Source organism: Corvus moneduloides, chromosome 7 (genome assembly GCF_009650955.1).
Source record: "Corvus moneduloides isolate bCorMon1 chromosome 7, bCorMon1.pri, whole genome shotgun sequence".
In the NCBI taxonomy this organism is placed as follows: Eukaryota; Metazoa; Chordata; class Aves; order Passeriformes; family Corvidae; genus Corvus; species Corvus moneduloides.
The window spans coordinates 23,334,330-23,351,613 of NC_045482.1; the positions used below are offsets into that span (position 1 = coordinate 23,334,330).

Genomic DNA, 17,284 nt, shown 5'->3' on the forward strand with positions numbered 1-17,284 from the left:
CTGCCAGGCTTTTTGCAATGCCAGAGAAACAGCACCTGGGCTCGGAGAAACAGCCTGCCATGGAGAATTTCCCCGGACACTACCCAGAGACAGCAAGTGTATCTTTCTCAGCACGGACAACTCATAGGATGCGGAAAGCCTCAGAGCCTGGCTCCAGGAAAGGCAGGCTCGCCCAACTAGATTATGGAGTCAGGGCTTTTGCTCAGCTTTGGTCCACTGAGGTTAGCTGGCCCTGCTTGTAAGACAATGCCAAGGTCTTCTCCCTGGCAGAGCAAGGGCAGCTCTCCACTGGCTGGGGTGAATGTTCTGTCTGCACTCATCTTTCTGCACTTAGCTTCAAGACCTGCAGCTCTCAGGGTATGAGAAACAGTAAAAACCACAGGGTTTTAAGTCTGAGTGGTCTCTTTGATGTTGCAGAAAAATATCTGTGCACCTCTGGCATGGAAAGACACACCCAGCATCAGGCCAGGCATACCATGGCCTTGCACCTTGGAAATCTGGGTCGCTAAATTAAATATAAAATGAATCAATACCAAGCCTCAGGGCATTTTCCCCCATTGGCTGCCCTGCTGATACACGTCCTGCTGACGGCGGGACTCCTCCCTGCTCCACTTACTGCACTGCAATGTCAATAGGAGCCAATAACTGCCCAATAACCACTACCAACATTTCTGGGAGCCAGGCACGTGTGGGGCTTCCGTGGAGTTTTGCATGGATTTCTCAGTTCCTGTGTGCACAGTAGCCACTTCAGCACACTCAGTATGAGCTCATGCATAAAACAAGCAGCCCACCAGGCAGATGATCTTGGTATCTGGTACCTTTGCTCCAATCCCTGCAGCTTCTGATTCTCCTATGCACCCTGGGACTCCCTCTCACCGTATCCCTGGAAAACCAGGGCCAGAGTACACTCTGCCCAACAAGACAGAGCACAGCAAGCTTTCCCCATGGTGATGACAACTTATTACACAGTACTCTTCAACAACAGCTCTAGAAAACATTCACAGGCATCCAGTCTTAGACAGAAAACAGCTGGAGGACAGATAATAAGCAAGAAGCCACATTTCCTGACAGCACCTCCAGTGACTCCTGCACTCGCTCACAGGACAGGAACCAGAGTGCTGCAGGGTCAGAGTGCATTGGTGAAGGCACATCTCCAGCACTCTACCTACAGCAGACTAAGGAGAGATCTACTTCGCTGCTCTTCTCTGGCAGTGTTTGTGGCTACTGAGATGCCAGCTGGTGGATACAACTCATAGGAGCAGGGTGGACATCTGGTCTTAATTTAGGAGAACCACTGGCTTTGGGAGTCCCCTGCAGAACCCAGCTGAGGTGCTCCAGGCTGCTCTACAGAGACCCCCTCTGTGTCCTGTCAGATTGGTGCTTTCCCCAAAAAAAAGTCAAGCTCAAGAGAGCACCTAAATCTGGGATCCTCATCCAGGACAGGATCTTGGACTGAGACCAAAGGGTCATATGCTCAAGGCACAGGTCTGTCCTTCTTGCTTGAAGCCAAACTCCCCAGGGAGTACTGCTCTTGCTGTAGCTCCTCTTTTCAGTGCTCCCCAGGATCTGAATATGAAGACAGCGATGATGTCAGAGGACAGAGAGCAATTCCTATGGTAGCTCCACTTCAATGAACTGGTATGTCACCCTCCCACACAGCATCTCCTACAGTCTCTTCCAGAGGATGATGTCATGTTGGCGTCCACAGTCAGATTTCTTCAGATGAACAAGTTCCTTTTCTACCAGCTTAAATCCGAATATGACAAATATGACTTTGCACTGGTTAAAGTCTGAACCCAAGAATGAATGCCTTTGCTGGTAAATCCAACTCAGTGAGCAATTGCCTTCAATTTATACTGTAGCTCCTGCTCCCTTCACTTCCCTCAATATACAAGGAAGACCAGAAAGAGGCATCAGAGTATTTGTATCAGTACTAGAGAGCAACCTGCCATCCTGGCATCACAGGGATAGTGCACACTGCCCATATACCCCAATGTTCAAGTTATAGCAAGAAAAAAGAGATTTAAAACTCAGACTCTTGAAATACTGAAAAAGAGACCTAAAACTCAGACTCTTGAAATATTTAAAACTAGACTAAACAAAATGCTAATCAACATACTGTAAGACACAACCCTACGCCGGCTTCTGAAAAAAGCCACTGCCCTGTCCTGCACAGAGCCCAAGTCTCTCCTGGCTGATGCTAAGTTCAATGTGACAGGGACAGCTCATCCCCTGCTGCCAACAAGGTGTCCGGGTCCAGCACTCCCCATGATCCAAACACTTAAAAGAATGCAAGGACACCAAGGACCCCATTCTATTCAAAAACAAATTGATCCCTCTTGGATCTGAGTGGGTCCTGGAAGAGGCATTGCCATGGAGTGAACAGCTGGGCAAGTGGCACTGGCTGAAAGTGAACTGGCTCTGCACAAAACAGACTCTGGTGTCTCTGCCATACCTCTCTGCAGGATTAATCCACAATGTGGGTTCACTGTACAGAAATAATTAAAGAGTTGACTGTACAGTGCACCTGCAGTATTAGCTGTAGCAATCAATGAATGTGTTAACTGCTAGAAAGACCAATTTCCCCACTTTGTAAGTGATGCATTATCACACCTTGCAGAGTGATCTGCCCCTTCTACCTTCCCAAGAATAGCCATGTTTTCCAAGGTGAACCTGGAACGATTTTTTCACACCTTTAATTTACAGTTCACTCAGCTTGAGACAGCTGATGGGACCAATTTGCTCCAGGTTCCTATTTTGAACTTTGCTACTATTATATGCTCTATCAATTTACAGTAACAAGTAGCAGACTTGCTACTGTGACAGCCAGAAGCTAATCCCCACTCACTGGTCCCTGCAGCAGTACACAGGCAGACATTTCTTCCCTGAAGGCTTGTGAAGATGGAACACATGACAAAGAAAACATGATGCTGGGACTGGGAAGCAGGGCAAATTAAGTCTTTTGCCCAAGATCAAACAGAGTCTGTGGCAGAGCCAGAAGCTGAACCAAGGCATCCTGAGCTCCTGTTAAAATCACTCTGCTTTCCCACTCTTGTGTGCAAACCTGTTTACTGGGCTAGCTCTGGGACATCACACCGCCATGTGCACTCCTAAAATCCCTTGAAAAATTAACACATGATCCGGATGAGGACATTTGGACAACCACCCACGAGCCATGGCTACGAACAGGATCACTCCCAAGGTGGGCTGCCTTTTACCATCATCTACCGAGGAAGGACCCCTGTGCGAGACAGGAGTGAGGCTCTGGTTCCTGTGTGGTCTCCGAGACGGCTCAGAGATCGCTCTGCAGGGGATGTGCAGGTATGGAAACACATGCAGAGAACAGGAAGACATTCTTGATTCTCAGGATTCCTATTCTCTCCTCCCCTGCTTTCCCCACTCTTGTTTCCTTCCTTCCTCTTTTCCCCCTTCCAGGCACCCCAGCCAGCCTGCCATCAGCTAGTTTCACAGTCATGCTCAAACATGCAGATAAAAAGACCAGGTTATTTTTTTTTCCTCTGGGCAATTAGGCTATGGTGCAGAGCTGAGAACCTGATATCCACCTCCGCTGTCAGATCCGCACCTCGACTCAAATTCCAGCAAACAGAGCAGCAGCACACTGTCACCTTGTGCTACAAATGGAAGGGGAAATCTCTTTGTCCTTATATACACCTCAGAACAGCTGCTTTTTCTCTGGCCACGGCACAGGTCACATCCTGATAAGCACAAACAGCAAGACACAGCTGCCTCTGGAGCTGCTTGAGCGAGACACACACAGGAAAGCAGCTCAGCACTACAACACAGATCGGTACTAAGACCTCGCACAGACACACAGGCATCAGGCAACTCCTCTGGTGTCCCCAGACACACAGTGGGGCAGACTGTACTTCCTCTAAACCAGGAGACCAACCTGACACGGAGAGGGTACAGGCAACAAACACCAGGGGGGTTATGCATTGTAGCCGGGGGCTCTGATCTACAGCTGCAACCACGGGGTCACTGCTCCAGTACTTACAGGTGGGCTCCCCGCCCAGGTAGCCCAGATGGTTTCTGATGGCCTCCCATAAATCATAGTCTTCAAAATTGAAGGCAAATTCATCAAAATCTTCATAGCCGAGTGAGTTGCGAATACAGGTGCTTATCACTACCTCCGGGCTGCTGCCCCCTTCTGATTCCTTCGCTGGCTCCTCTCTCTCTTGAAGGGCTGTCATTTCGTCCTTGTGAAGGTCAGGGGTCAGGTGTCATGAACGACATGTCTTCAGATGAGGAGCCAGGATAGGCAGGCTGATGTGTGTCCCGCAAGCTGCCCCCCTAGGGGGGCTTCACCACAGCCCTGGGGCCAGCCCCGGTGCCTCGCTCCCCTGCTCACGAGGCATGAAGGTGCCTGCTGCAGCAGCCCCAAGGGCTGATGAGGTTCCAGGAAGGCTGGCTCCACCCAGGGATGCTTCTGTGGGGGGCTTCCCCACCAGCTCCTCCAGAGGAGGGTCCTCGCTTTGCTGTGGGGTCTTGTGCCAGATGCCCAGGGATGCGGCACCCGTGGCCTGGGGACAGCCAGGCTGTGTGTGCAGCACCGCTTCTCTCCCTCGCTCCCCTCTGGTGTCTCCCTCCCTCTCCAGCCTGCAGAGCAACCTATTGAATTCTCCATGTCCTCGGGCCCGGAGCGTGCATTTCCATGACGTCTCTTCTCTCTGTCCTCATGCCACGCACAGGGGCAGTCCCCCTCTGAGGCGCTCCAGAGGGGGCAGCTGCCTCTGCCAGGAGAGCAGAGGAGAGGGGAGGCTCCTCACCTCAGGTTTTCTGCAATACCAGAGCTGGTGGCGTGTCACACAGAGGGCTGATTGCTGGGAAAGTGTGTCAGGAGAGGAGAGAGCTGGGTCTCAGGGAAATGCTGGGAACCCTGAACTAGAGAGGACAGAGGGTGGGTGGAGGAACAGGCATCCACGGGGTAGGTGGGAGTAGAGATGCTGAAAACAGGAGGATCAGCACTGTGGACAATGCAAAGCTGACAGAGATAAGACACTGTTGGAAAAGAAGGATCTGGGGAACAGGAAGGTGAGGACCAGATCCTGCGGCAGGCTGAAGACCATGCCTGAGGCTGCTAGGGGAGAGCACGAGACAAAGGGACACACACACTGGTAATGCAGGTAGTGTTGTAAAGCCTCACTTTTCATGCCGTCCAGGTCAGCAGACGCCAGCATCTGGGCCTCGGCCTCGTCTGTGGGGACGCGCTGGTACGCCGCGCTCTCCAGGGTGGTCATGCTGCCGATGCACATCCTCTCCTTCAAGTCATAGGTAACCCGTTGTCCACTCGCCACCTGCCCCCAGGCTTTGCGCTTCTCCCACCCACGTGACAGACGCTCTCGAGGCCCAGGGGGGCTGTAGGAACCAAAGAGACTGATGGTAGTAAACAGGGTGAATGAAAACGGGCAGTGGCCCTCAGGGGTCGGGGTCCCACGGTCCAAGCCCTGATCAGCAAGTTCCTGAGAAAGAGCAGGGCCAGGAGGCATCTCCTGCAAAACCTGAAGGCTGCCTGTTCTGCTCCTTCTCTTCCCTACCACAGAGTGGGATCAGCTTGTACCCAGTGTCGGGGACCAACCCCTGGGTTGATGGCCTCATGGTCCCCTCCTGGGGCTTCCCTGCTTGCAGATCTGCACAACAGCACAAGTTAGCTGGGAGGAAGGGTATTCCAGATGTGCAGCCCAGTGCCTCTAACTCTGCACTGTGGGATCCCATGGACCCAGGGAGGTTGCAGGAGTTGCATGGACTGACTGTCCCACCAGAGAGCAGCCCTCTTGCTCACAGATGCTCTCCCTCTGGGACCCACATCCCTTCTGACTCAGCAGGTAAGTTCACGCTAAGCACAGCCACTACCCCTGGGGACAGACTGTGCGGCGACCTTGAGCCAGGGAGAGCAGCAGGCAGCTTGGCACTGCTCGCCTACCTGTGGAGAGAGGCGGGGCCCTTGTCCTGCAGCAGGTCAGCAAAGCGAGGCATGGGGGACAGGATGCCACACTCCTCCTCCACGTGGAACTGCGTGGGAGCCAGGGCGCTGCTGGACTCCTCCTCATCGCTGCCGACGGTGAACTGCAGAGACAACAGTCCTGACAGCGAGAGCTGGGGCAAACAGCCTTCACCCCAGTCCTTGGCACACAGATCTTGCCCAGGGTGGGCCACAATGACTTTCCCCACATGCCCTATACCCTGGGACTGGTCATAGTGAGCCCTCCACTATACTATAAACCCTAAGAACAGACACGCTGATCTTCCCCCATGGGTCTTACAGCCCCAAAACAGTCATGTGGATGCCCCTGCATCCACACCAAGCAATGGCTTACCTCTCACTGTCCTTTGGTGGCCATCTCTGCTAGGCAAGGACAAAAACATTCTTCCCACAATACTGCACAGCTACAACTTCTTATCCCTGAGCAGCATACTCACTGGAACCCTCCTACCACCTCCCCCCAGACTCCAAGCCCCATCCAGATAGGCATGCCCTGGCCTTGCCTTTGGTTTGCTTGGGGACTCCAGCTTAGGGGATGTGTCCTTCCCACAAGCTTCGGCCTCAGACTCTGCAGAGATTTCTTTCTCCTGGACCTCCTCTGCCTCAGATTCTCCTTCTTCCTCTTCTTCTTCTTCCTCTTCTTCCTCCTCTTCTCCTCCCTCCTCGTCCTCTTCCTGGATGGTGGGGGTGACCTCTGAGGGGGGTATTGAGGTCTTCTTCTTTTTCCTCCTCCTTTTTTTCCTCCTGCTGGCACGGGGTGGCCTCTTTTGGAACTTGAGGGCAGAAGGGAGGTGAGTGGAAAGGGGATGATGGATGTGGTGCGAGGTTTGGCGGTGGACTGAGAGAGAAAAAGAGAGTCAGGGGCAGGAAGAGGCTGGGAGGAACCTGCCAGGCGCCCCTCCAGGAAACAGCATGGTCTGAAGATCAAGGGCCAGGAAGGGCAAGGAGAGCCACCAGCCCACAGGGACATAGCAAAGCTCTTTCACTGATGCGGCAGGCTGTGTCCAGCTTGGGATAGGTGGGGAGACAGCCCTTGTGCAGTGCCAAACCACCCCAACACAGCTCCACTGCCCTGGGGAAGGCAGCACCCCTCTCCCTCTGTTGCCAAAAGCCATTTGCATGGCTGTGCAGAGCTGCGTTGACTTGCCAGAGGCAACATCCCTTCCTAAACATGGGGAAATGTTTCTTGCATCCTCAAACAAGCATGATTTGGGCCCCTTACAAACTTTCTAGGGACATTACTTAGTGGTTAGGCCATGGCTTAGCAGTGGACTTGGTGTTAGGTTGGACTTGATGATCTTAAAGGTCTTTTCCATCCTAAATGATTGTGATTTCTTTTCTGCATAACGTTTCCTTGAGTTGAATAGATGCAGCTTATTTATCCCCCAGGCTTTGACAGAAAGTTCCTCCTACACAGCCACAGGAACAACAGTGCAGATGCAACCGAAGTCCACATCCCAGGTACTTTGAGGGCATGTGTCTACCAGCCTCTGAAATTCAGGTTCAGTTAGGAGGCTGTCTTTTAAAATCCAGGGTAAAGAAACAGGGCAGAAGGACTTTTCTTTAAACTAATCTACAAAGAGAAATTTATACAGGCTTCACCTGGGTGTCATGGGAATTACAGAATGAGAAAAAATTAAGGGCATTTCTGAGCCTTCACTCCAAAACAAAGGCAACGCACCAGGCAGGGAACAGGGTAAGCTCAGCATCCCCCTGTGAGAGAAAGAGAAGCCATTGCTGCCAGGGCTATGTGCAGGCACAAAGCCTCCCACAGACAGTCAGCAGGATGCACAGGTCCTGGGGCTGCACACGGAGCCGCTGAAATCAGGGGGGCACTAGCCACTTGGCAAGGGGGTGTTGCTCGGCAGCTCTTCCTGAGGAATTGTTTCCAGTCTGTTTTGATTTGGTTCCTTCCCAGCTTTCCTGTGACATGGCAGCAAAATCTGTTTATAGTGAAAACTACCTTCAAAGGACATTTTCAATGTAGGCTGTAACCTTCTCCCTGGGAGAGCCAGGCAGGTTCATTGTTCTGCTGTCATGTTTCCTTTCCTTTGGTTTCTCAAGTCTTTTCTCCCTTGTTTCCCCCCTTGGGAACAGCAGGGATATTTCACACATCCCCCTGGTTCAGAAGAAGCAGCTTGTGGCAAGATTAGAGGAGATTTAGAATGGTCAGACGTCTGCAAATTGGAATGAAGTTTGGGCTCTTATAAACACTTTTCTCTCAAAAGTGTTTTTTCTTTGACTTAACTGGGTGTATGCTATTTCACTCACGAGATGTGGCAGAAAGACCCTTCTGTCCTGCTGCTGTACTTCCATAGCATGCCACAGATACATCAGGCATGAATTTCTAATATAAAAAGCAAGGAAGACCCCAACTGTACACATGTTGCTCCTTCAACAGCACAAAGCTGCTGGCAAGGACACAGCCCATCTTTCCCTTCTGGTTTGTTCTCTTCAGCCCAAGACAGAAACATTTATGTTTTGGATCAGAAGGAAACTGAAGCCTTGGGCTGCAGGGAAGGGCAGTGATGGTTAAGTGTGTGATCGGGCACAGAAGAGGGGAGCACTGCTCTTCTCTTCACTCCTGCACTCAACCCTGCTCGTGTCAACTGATCACATCTCCACAGAGGTGGTCTGGAGGTAGGAAAAATGCAGCTCTCCCAAACACAAAAGGATTCCTACCTCCCTCTTCTTCCTGCCTGTCCTCTTGTGCGTCCAGTCCCTGCCCTCCCTCCCTGCTCCCTTCCTTGCACTGCCTGCCTGCATGGAAAGTTACTGCCAAACTAGTGTCCCAGATGTTTGATTACATTTCTTGGTGAACTTGATACAAGAGATAAGAAAAAGTAATTTGGATAGGGAGCCCAGAAGGAAGAGTCTACATATTAGGAATTCCTGGCTTCGACTAGGGCAGGAAAGACTTCTAAGCCCAGAGAGCATTTGCCTCTATGGGCTGGTATGTTATCTTTAAAAGTCTAATGACCTAGCCAGATCTTCCAGCTTTATGAATACAAACTGCATAAAACTTTTGATAACCAGGGTTGATGTAGTCCTAGACAACAGAAATAGATCAGGAGCTCAGAGGAAAACAAGCTTGATTCTGACAAAAGGACTCTCCTATTAATAAGGAATAAAAACCCCAACCCCAAAGAGTACAAAACTCTAGTCAAATTTTCAAAAAGCTTCTGCATGCATGCTCAAGCAGATCATCCATGTCCTCCAAGCCAACCCACACACCTGTGCACACAGGCAGAGCCTCTGAGCAGGTAGGTCCTACGGGCACAGGACAGGAATTCAACCCACAGCAAAGCTATTAGCACCTTGCAGCCATGTGCACAAGTGACTGTGAGCCCAGATGGGAAGTGTTATTTGAATGGAAACTCTGTAGAGAAATGACACAGGCAAGAAACAGCAGCTGGGTGCACTACAGTATTAGACTTTTACCAGCAAGCTTTTATAACAGCCATTGGCAATGAGTGGCCAAGCAGAAAACAGCCTGGTGATGTACTTGGGACATAATGTTCCCAAGGTTGTATCCCATCAAAGCCAAGCTGGAAAATAAGCAGTATGTGACTGTGGACAGCCACAGACTGGGAAGACCTCCCAGCCATTGCTATGTGTCTGCCACACAAACAGGCTGCCGGACAGGGGCCTCTTCCTGCCCTTCACTGCTGTTAGTACTACATAACCCACCTACACCAGGCAATAGCTTACGGTCACTCTCATGGGTACATTCTCATTTTACACACAAAGTGAGCTTGGACAGACCAGTTGCCTTCATCATGAAAGGGCAGTTAGAGGAATAAATATGCTCAGATGAATTCAGGTGAGATAACTACAGCACTTCAAATTCACACTCCATTTTTATTTTGCAGTTCCCTTCTTTGATCAGATAAGCCCAATGGATTCTTGAGTGCTATTTAGAAATACACAGGCATGTCTGACTGGAGCCATCTGCTTTCAGACTGGTGAGGACAGCCTGGCTTCTGGTCATATGTGGATGTTTCTTTGCAGCCACATGGAAGAAAAATTGTTTTAAACTGGAAATTTCAACTTGGGGTAGTTGCTGCAGAGGTCTCAGAGACTGGTCTAGGAGGTGAGCGAATACCCCAGGCTGAGCTATGCTGCTGGGTGGGCTGTGCAGTAGCTATGCCTATGGAGACAGAGAAAACAGGAACAGACTGGAAACAGGCCGTGGGCACTGGTGCTAAACTGTGTGTACATAGCACCTTGGGAACGCTCTGGAGGAAGGAAGTGAGTAGCAGGCTAATACAATCTGCAGTCCTGGCACAAGGCTGCAGAGCACGTGGGACTGAGTGAGGGCTGGTGTTGAGGGTGGAAGTGGGTACAACGTTTCAAAACCTACATACATTCAAAATCTCTCTCACTGTAGCTGCGACTTTGCTTCTCCAGATTGCTTGATGCTGACTTGCTTATCAGGTCCCCAAATCTCTCGATTGACAAAGTCTTATCCAAGTCCTCATCGTCCTCGGCACCAGGAGAGGCTTTCTCTGCGTGATCTCTGCCCTGCACAGAAACCGCCAGGTAAGAATCAAACACAGCAGACCCCTAAAGCCCTCTGGATCCTCCTGCCCTTCCAACAGTGCCGGCTTGCTAAGGAGCAGCAGGCTCCACACAACAGGCCTGGAGCATAATTTCTCACATAGAGGCAGAGGTCTGCTCAAGACCAAGTGCCAGAACAGACCAGCAAGCTCCAAGGCACACTCTGCAGAGACACCTTAGTGGTCCTCCACACCTCTCCTGAGTGGCAGGTATCAAGGGAATCTGCCAGTGCCTACTTTTCCTATTAGAGGAAATGTATAGCTTTGGTTTGGCTGGAATTTTTCTCTCCTCACATTTAACTGCTGCCCTCTGGTCTTCCCTTTGCCCAGTCTGCCATCTCTCTCCCATTTTTAGACCTCCTCTGTATTTCCCCTTGGGAAACAGTATCCCTGCTCCGGTGAGCTGCCCTTGGGTCAGTGACCACCCTGTGCCTTCCCGCCTCCCCTCCACACACCTAGGGACTCCCCGTTCCCCTTGGATGCTTTCTTCAGGCTTTTCTGTCCATCTTCCTCCTGTTTCAGGCAATGGGAACTTCTCTGCCTTTTGCTGGTGGAAATGCCCTGAGATGAGCATCACCAGGCGTCCCCTGGCCTTTCTTTCTTTCTCCTGAGCAGCTGCAGCTGGTAAAATTTTCCGTCAATATAGCTGAAATGCCAGCACGGAGCTGTTGTGGACTCCCGTGTTTCCATGGAAACAGGAGGAGGCCCAACTGTGACAAATCTGCTAGGCAGAAAGAGGGAGCAAGGCAGCTTTAGCTGAGAGATCCCTCTCTTCGCATCCCTGTTCTTAGCTGCGGCCTAGGAGCAGCCTTGTATCGGTGGGTGAGACTGCTTCTCCTCTCACCTTAGCACAGGTGCCCCAAGCTCAGCCTAAATGGAGATAGTTTATTTTCAAACCGCTCAGCTCCTCCTGTCACTTGCATACCCTACCCAGTGGCACGTGAAAGCAGAGGGACCTCACAGAGCAGCCTCTGACCTTCTCTGGGCCACAGTTTGCTGTTTGCATGGAGAGGATACGGGCTCATGGGCAGCCTCGAGACACCCTTCGTGCAGAGCTGTCCCCAGTAAACACAGGCTGTGTCTTCTACTGCAGCACGCTGCCACGATACCAGTCCCGCTCTCAGCCAGCAGGAGCACGGGCCCTGGGGAAGAGACAGCCCCACTGCTGCCAGGTTCCCACCTCACCTGCTGCAAGTCGATGAAGACATCTCCTACGGGAGGGGACTCTCCAGCTGCCATTTTGGTTCAGGACCTAAGGGCCTGGGCAAAATATCAACCCTTCTCTTTCACCGGCAGGCACCCAGCAAACCTGGAGAGTGGCATAACCTGTGGAGAGAGGGCAGGACAAGGGAATGTCGTGGGAGACTGCTGGCCACTGCCCTCAAGCCCCTGGCTCCTGATCCAGAGGTCACCTCACCAACCTTTGGAGAACCTCCCCAGCATCATTAGGACAGGCCTGTCCCCAGAAGTGTGCGGGGGCAAGTGGCCCAACCCACGCTGCTTTGGCCACCGGCTCCAACTGATCAGGGATAGGTGGGAGCTTGTCCTTCTCTGAAAGGTCAGAGGGGCCAATGGAGACAGCAGATATACAGAGCTCCTGCATGGGCTGTGCAAGAGAAAGAAAAGTTTCCTGCTAAGCCACGTCTACAGCAGCACAGCTGTGCAAAGCTGGGGCATGACTGACCACCAGGGAAAGAAAAAGTCAGAGAGATCAGGTGCTGGGAGTACATGCCAGGAGCAGGCAGCAGAGTGATCCTGTGGCACCTAGCTTTAATTGGGCAGATCCCAAAAAAGGACAGAAGGAACCACAGACAGAGCTGTGCAGACCACAGAGACAGCACAAGGACAAACAGTTCATCGTCCAAACACCACACACAAAGCAACACATGTTACAGGCAAAGAGGCCAACCTTCAGGCTGCAGATCTGTGCCCTGTCAGCACTGGCGAGGCTAAGGGACACACAAGTCCCTGAGGGCAGCACAAAGGAATGATCTGCTCAATATCCAACTACAGGTGAAGAAGGCAAAGAGGTGCCACGCTTGACAAGGAATGGGATACAGACTAACACATAAACACCTCCAGTCAAACCATCTACAGCAGCAGCACAGCCTAAGCAGCATGGGCTGCACCCCAGGAAGAACTGAGATGGTACAGAGACCGGCACTGGGAAGATACTGACCTCCAAAAACTCATCTGAAACAGAGAAGATGGAAGCACATACACAGTGCATTGCACACAGGGAGAAGCAGAGTGTCCTCAGCTTACAGCACAAGAAAAGGGACATTCGTTAAAACTACAAGGGTAGAATACAAATTAATGCAAAACTGGCAAAGGAAAACATTTTTTTTTCAGTGATGTCATCAAGGAGCAAAAAACTGCATAGTCAGAGGATAGCTTGGACATCTCTCTGGTAACGAGTTGTATTTATGACAAAGAAAATTAAGAGAATTTAAACCCATCTTTCAGAACAAGCTATTTTCCAGCTATGAAAGCTTTGGAGTAAGTCTTATAGTCCGTGTCCTGGCTATCTGCTGAGGGCTTTCTTACTGTCTCATCTGAAGTGCCTAGCATGGGACACTGTTCTAAAACACAAAAGACTGCCTAAGGATAACACCAGTAAGGCCACTTCATCATCCCTTCTATCTTTGAAGATCTCCAGAAGGTCTACAGTCCGCTTACCCTGCCTACCTGAAGAGCTTACCCAAACCAAAAATCCCAGGACCATCTGTAAGGCAAGTTTTTGAGGAGCCAATCTGACCACTGATGAAGGATGTTCCTTTGGTCCACCTTCCTAATTATCAGGAACAAGGCAAAACGTAATGGAAGAAACCCCTGAAACACACCTCATTGGACTCGTCACTAATTTCATCTGCAGTAAGACCTCAACAGCTCAAGAGAAATAAGCTGCCAAGACAGACATCTAAACAGCAAATGCAGCATCCAGGAACAAGGCAGAAAATAATTAAAACACCCAATCCACTCTGTCGATCTTAAGCCGTAATCTTCAACTTCAAAACCTGTTTTCCAAGAAAAATAGAGCAAAAGGGTTCCAAGAGATAGCAGAAAAAATGAGAAAGGTCTGGAAATCATCTGTAAGCAGAGACTGAGCTGCCTTTTAGTAGGAGACATGATAGAGAAAAGGTTAATACATGGCTTTTTTTTTCCCCCCCATTTAATTCAAGAAGAGGGTATAATTCCATGAAAACAGACAGCAGTACATTTGAAACTGAAGACAGGGAACATTTTATTCCAGTGGGAAGAGCTGGCAGGGGAACCTCACTTTGCAGGGCTATGGCATCACCACTGTTAAAGAAAGGATTGGACATTTTTAAGGAACAGAACATTCATAACTACAGACTGCCTGCAAAAATGCGTTGTAAGCACTATAACTTAGGGAGTAAAAAGATAATGGGGCTTTGGACAGCAGCTCCTGTAGAGTCAGAATCCCTAAAACCTAGCAAAATGGTAAAAGTAATTTAACAAAAGAAATGCTAATGCTCAGCTCCACCTCTGTGCCACTAACATGCCTTGTGGGGCCATTGAAGTAAACTAAAAACTATCAGCAGTGGTGTGAAGCAATGTGCTTTGTTTCAGGTCAAGCTCAGGTATGTCCGGAGCAAGGCAGAGGCTCCAGGGGCATTTTATGCTCCGGGACGGAGGAAACCCACATCCTGGAGAACTGCTGGGTCCAACACACTCTGCTGGCACCAGCTTTGCAGGATGTTACACTGAGTTTAAAACTACAGCCTTACTGCCTAAACTAAGTTAAAAGGGAGGGAAAATCCAGCACTTACTCTTTCTTTACCCATCAAAGCAGCGCATTCAGAATTATGCCGAAGCCATCACTCCAATGAGGTTGAACAACTAAAAGCCAGACAGTTGTAGTAGCAGTAAGAGAGCCCTGGGGACTTGCTGTGAAATTTCAGAGGGACTGGGAGATACTCAGGGGTTTCCATCAATGCCCCACTCACCACCCTGTGAAAGCAGGATGCAATGTGTGGGCACCACAAGACAGCAGGACTTGAGGCCCAGCTGTCAGAAAGCTCTGATGCTTTGGGGATGAGAGAGAGGTGAGGATGAAAGATGTGTTCTCCAATTCTTACCCTACCAGCTCCCCTGTTTCTGAAGAATGGAGAGCCCTCAGCCTGAAAGCACTGGTGCTCCCCTTCGGTACACCGGCGGCTGGCCATGGCCACTAGAGGCCACTTGCCCCTTAGTCTGTGCCACCTCTGGAGGAAGGCGAGACGGACACCTACTGGGATCCTGCCTGGCGTTTCTATCACCTTCAACAGATGGAGTTCAGAGAAGAGCAAAAAAAAAAATTGCTAGTGGGCCAGAGGGATTGATTTATAAGGAAAGGTTAGGAGCTAATTTTGTCTAGCACAATATGGGATGACTAAGATGGGGAGGGGACAAACCAGCAGTCTGGAAAGATCTCAAGAGTGTGAAACACAATTAAAGATTTTTTTTTTTTTTGTGAGGCAGCCCTTCATAAAGAAATTTACGAATGGGTTAAAATTTAAACTAGAAACTTAAAAGGAGTATCAGGGAGAATTCTGCTAACAAGCACCATGCTGAAGTGCCCAGCCTGCTGGCATCCCTGCCTGGGTTGCCATAAGAAGAGCACAAGACAAAATGGGAAACTAAAAAAACAAACACCACTAAAGAAAAGCAAATGACTGATACCTTCATCCTACTGTATCTCCTGGTTATGGGGAGTACGTGATTCAGCATTCCCGCTAGAAGTAATTTTCAGTAATAGAAGCGTCATGCCAGCAGGCCAGATTCGAAGGGAGGCCAGAAAAATCCACAGCCTGCCAACCTGTGAGCACTCACACATCCCCACTCTCTCCACAAGCACACCAGTAAACAGAACTGGCTCACATAAATCGCTATACCTTGTCCTGACCATCACACTGACCATCTAGGCTTAACAGATTCTGCAGGAAAGTGAGCAGGCATGTCCCTGCAATGCTGGCAGCTATGGCATCTCCCACATGTTGCTCACAGGGACTCCAGCAGGGCTCCCCCTCACCCCCAAAGGCTGTTTCACAGTGCCAGAGCTTCCCTGTTTTGCTGAGAAAAACACGATCTGGCACATCTTTGAGGGCCGAGGCGAGCAGTTCACACTGTCCCTTTGCAATAAAGATGAGTCAGTAACACTACAGGCAGGCTGCCCCAGGCTCCGTGGGCAAGGGGCTGCATGGAGATAGCCATCAGGTCCCACACCCATCTCCACAGCTCTTCCTTAATCCCTTGGTCATCGGCTGAGAATAATTTAGCTGTGGAGTGTCTAGACTATGAATGGATGTTAAGATAGGGATAAAGCCACAGGGGCAAAGCTGGTTTGAGGATAGGAGAGGAGAAGGGACTCTGGCTGATAGACACAGACAGGAAGAGCTCACAAAGGAGAAGGATTAGAGGCCTGGAAAATTTTCCTGGGAAGAAATACTTATGTACCTGTCCATGGAGAGAAAGGAGCAGGAGGGGTGCTGCTGCGTACATCAAAGCATTTGGATGCTATTGTGAAACTCACAGCCTCAAAGCCAAAAGAAACAGGAGTGGGCTGTGCAGCCCCTACCTCTCCTCTGTCATGGCCAAGGAACAGACACACATACCAGAATGAAAAGACGACACAAGACAGTAAACACACAAAGTTTTCCGGCGTGAGGGTTTTAACCTGTGGATCTCTCTGCCACATGGCTATGTTGAAATTTGTAATATTACACAAGCACTTTAGAAGGCTTAAATATTTCCGTGAATCCTATGCTCCACTGAACTACCCTGGATGAACCATCACAGCCACTCACTCCTGAAGCACCGCCAGTTCCATGACTCTCCCTCACAACCGGCCCTTCACAGGGTACCAGACGGGACGAAGCCTGCACGGTCCACAGACACATAAATGAACACACGGAACAAAATTCACTCCAGAACGAAGTGCCAGCACCAGACAGCAACAATAAGCCACCCCTCCACGGGACGTACGGACAGCTCTGACAGACGCACGTACAGCCGGAGAAGGAGAGGGACACAGACAGGCACTGAGGTCACTGCACCACGTCCGCGCCGTGCCTTGCAAACCCGTACGGTGCGGAGCGCGGGACTGCTCCACGCCGTGCCGCATCCAGCCCCGAGCACCGCGCTGCGTGCCGTGCCGTGCCCCGTGCCATGCACCGCCCCGCACCGTGCCATGCCATGCACCATGCCCCGCACCGGCAGCCACCCATGTGCAGCACCGGAGCGCCCCGCTCCCCGCAGACTGGGCCGGGGCAGGGCAGCCGGGCGGAGCTGCTGCAGCCGGGACAGCGCAGGGACAGCGCAGGGACAGCGCAGGGACAGCGCAGGGACAACCCACCCCCCCTCCGGCCCGTACCTCGCACCGCCGGAGCAGGAGAGCCGCCCGCCGCCGCCGCCGCGCCGCGCCCCGGCCCCGCCGCCGCGCTCCGCCCGACACGTGCCGCGCCGCGCTGGCGGCGGGCGGCGCTGCTCCCCGGCCTCCCGCCGGCCCGGCCCGCTCCGCGCCGCCCGCCGCCGCTGCCGGGCCGCCGCCGCTTACCGGGGGGGCTGCGGGGCGGCGGCGCGGGGCGGCGGCGGGGCGGGGGCCGGGGGGCGCGGGCCCCGCCGCGCGGGAGGGGGACGCTGGGGCGGGCTCCATGGCAACCGGATGTGAGCGGCGGCCGCCTCGCTGGTGCGGCGGAAGGGCGCGTCTCGGTGGTAACGC

General features: G+C 51.6%; 1 protein-coding gene across 3 annotated transcripts in view; it reads right to left on the reverse strand.

The window, feature by feature from the left end:
- The window catches only part of SLC4A3 (solute carrier family 4 member 3), a 33,961-nt gene extending 16,958 nt beyond the window's left edge, over window positions 1–17,003 (reverse strand). Inside the window, exons 1-6 of one of the 3 annotated variants that reach the window (XM_032114468.1) lie at window positions 16,937–17,003; window positions 11,746–11,886; window positions 10,369–10,525; window positions 6,505–6,839; window positions 5,942–6,084; window positions 5,165–5,376 (exon numbers count right to left, since the gene is read on the reverse strand). In XM_032114468.1, coding sequence (XP_031970359.1) covers window positions 5,165–5,376; window positions 5,942–6,084; window positions 6,505–6,839; window positions 10,369–10,525; window positions 11,746–11,799 — 901 coding nt within the window. In that variant the 5' untranslated portion in view covers window positions 11,800–11,886; window positions 16,937–17,003. Of the gene's footprint in view, window positions 1–4,015; window positions 5,106–5,164; window positions 5,377–5,941; window positions 6,085–6,504; window positions 6,840–10,368; window positions 10,526–11,745; window positions 11,887–16,936 lie in introns of those variants that run through there. The other 2 variants (XM_032114470.1, XM_032114469.1) reach the window with 2 other exon arrangements.
- Window positions 17,004–17,284: the final 281 nt, after the last annotated feature.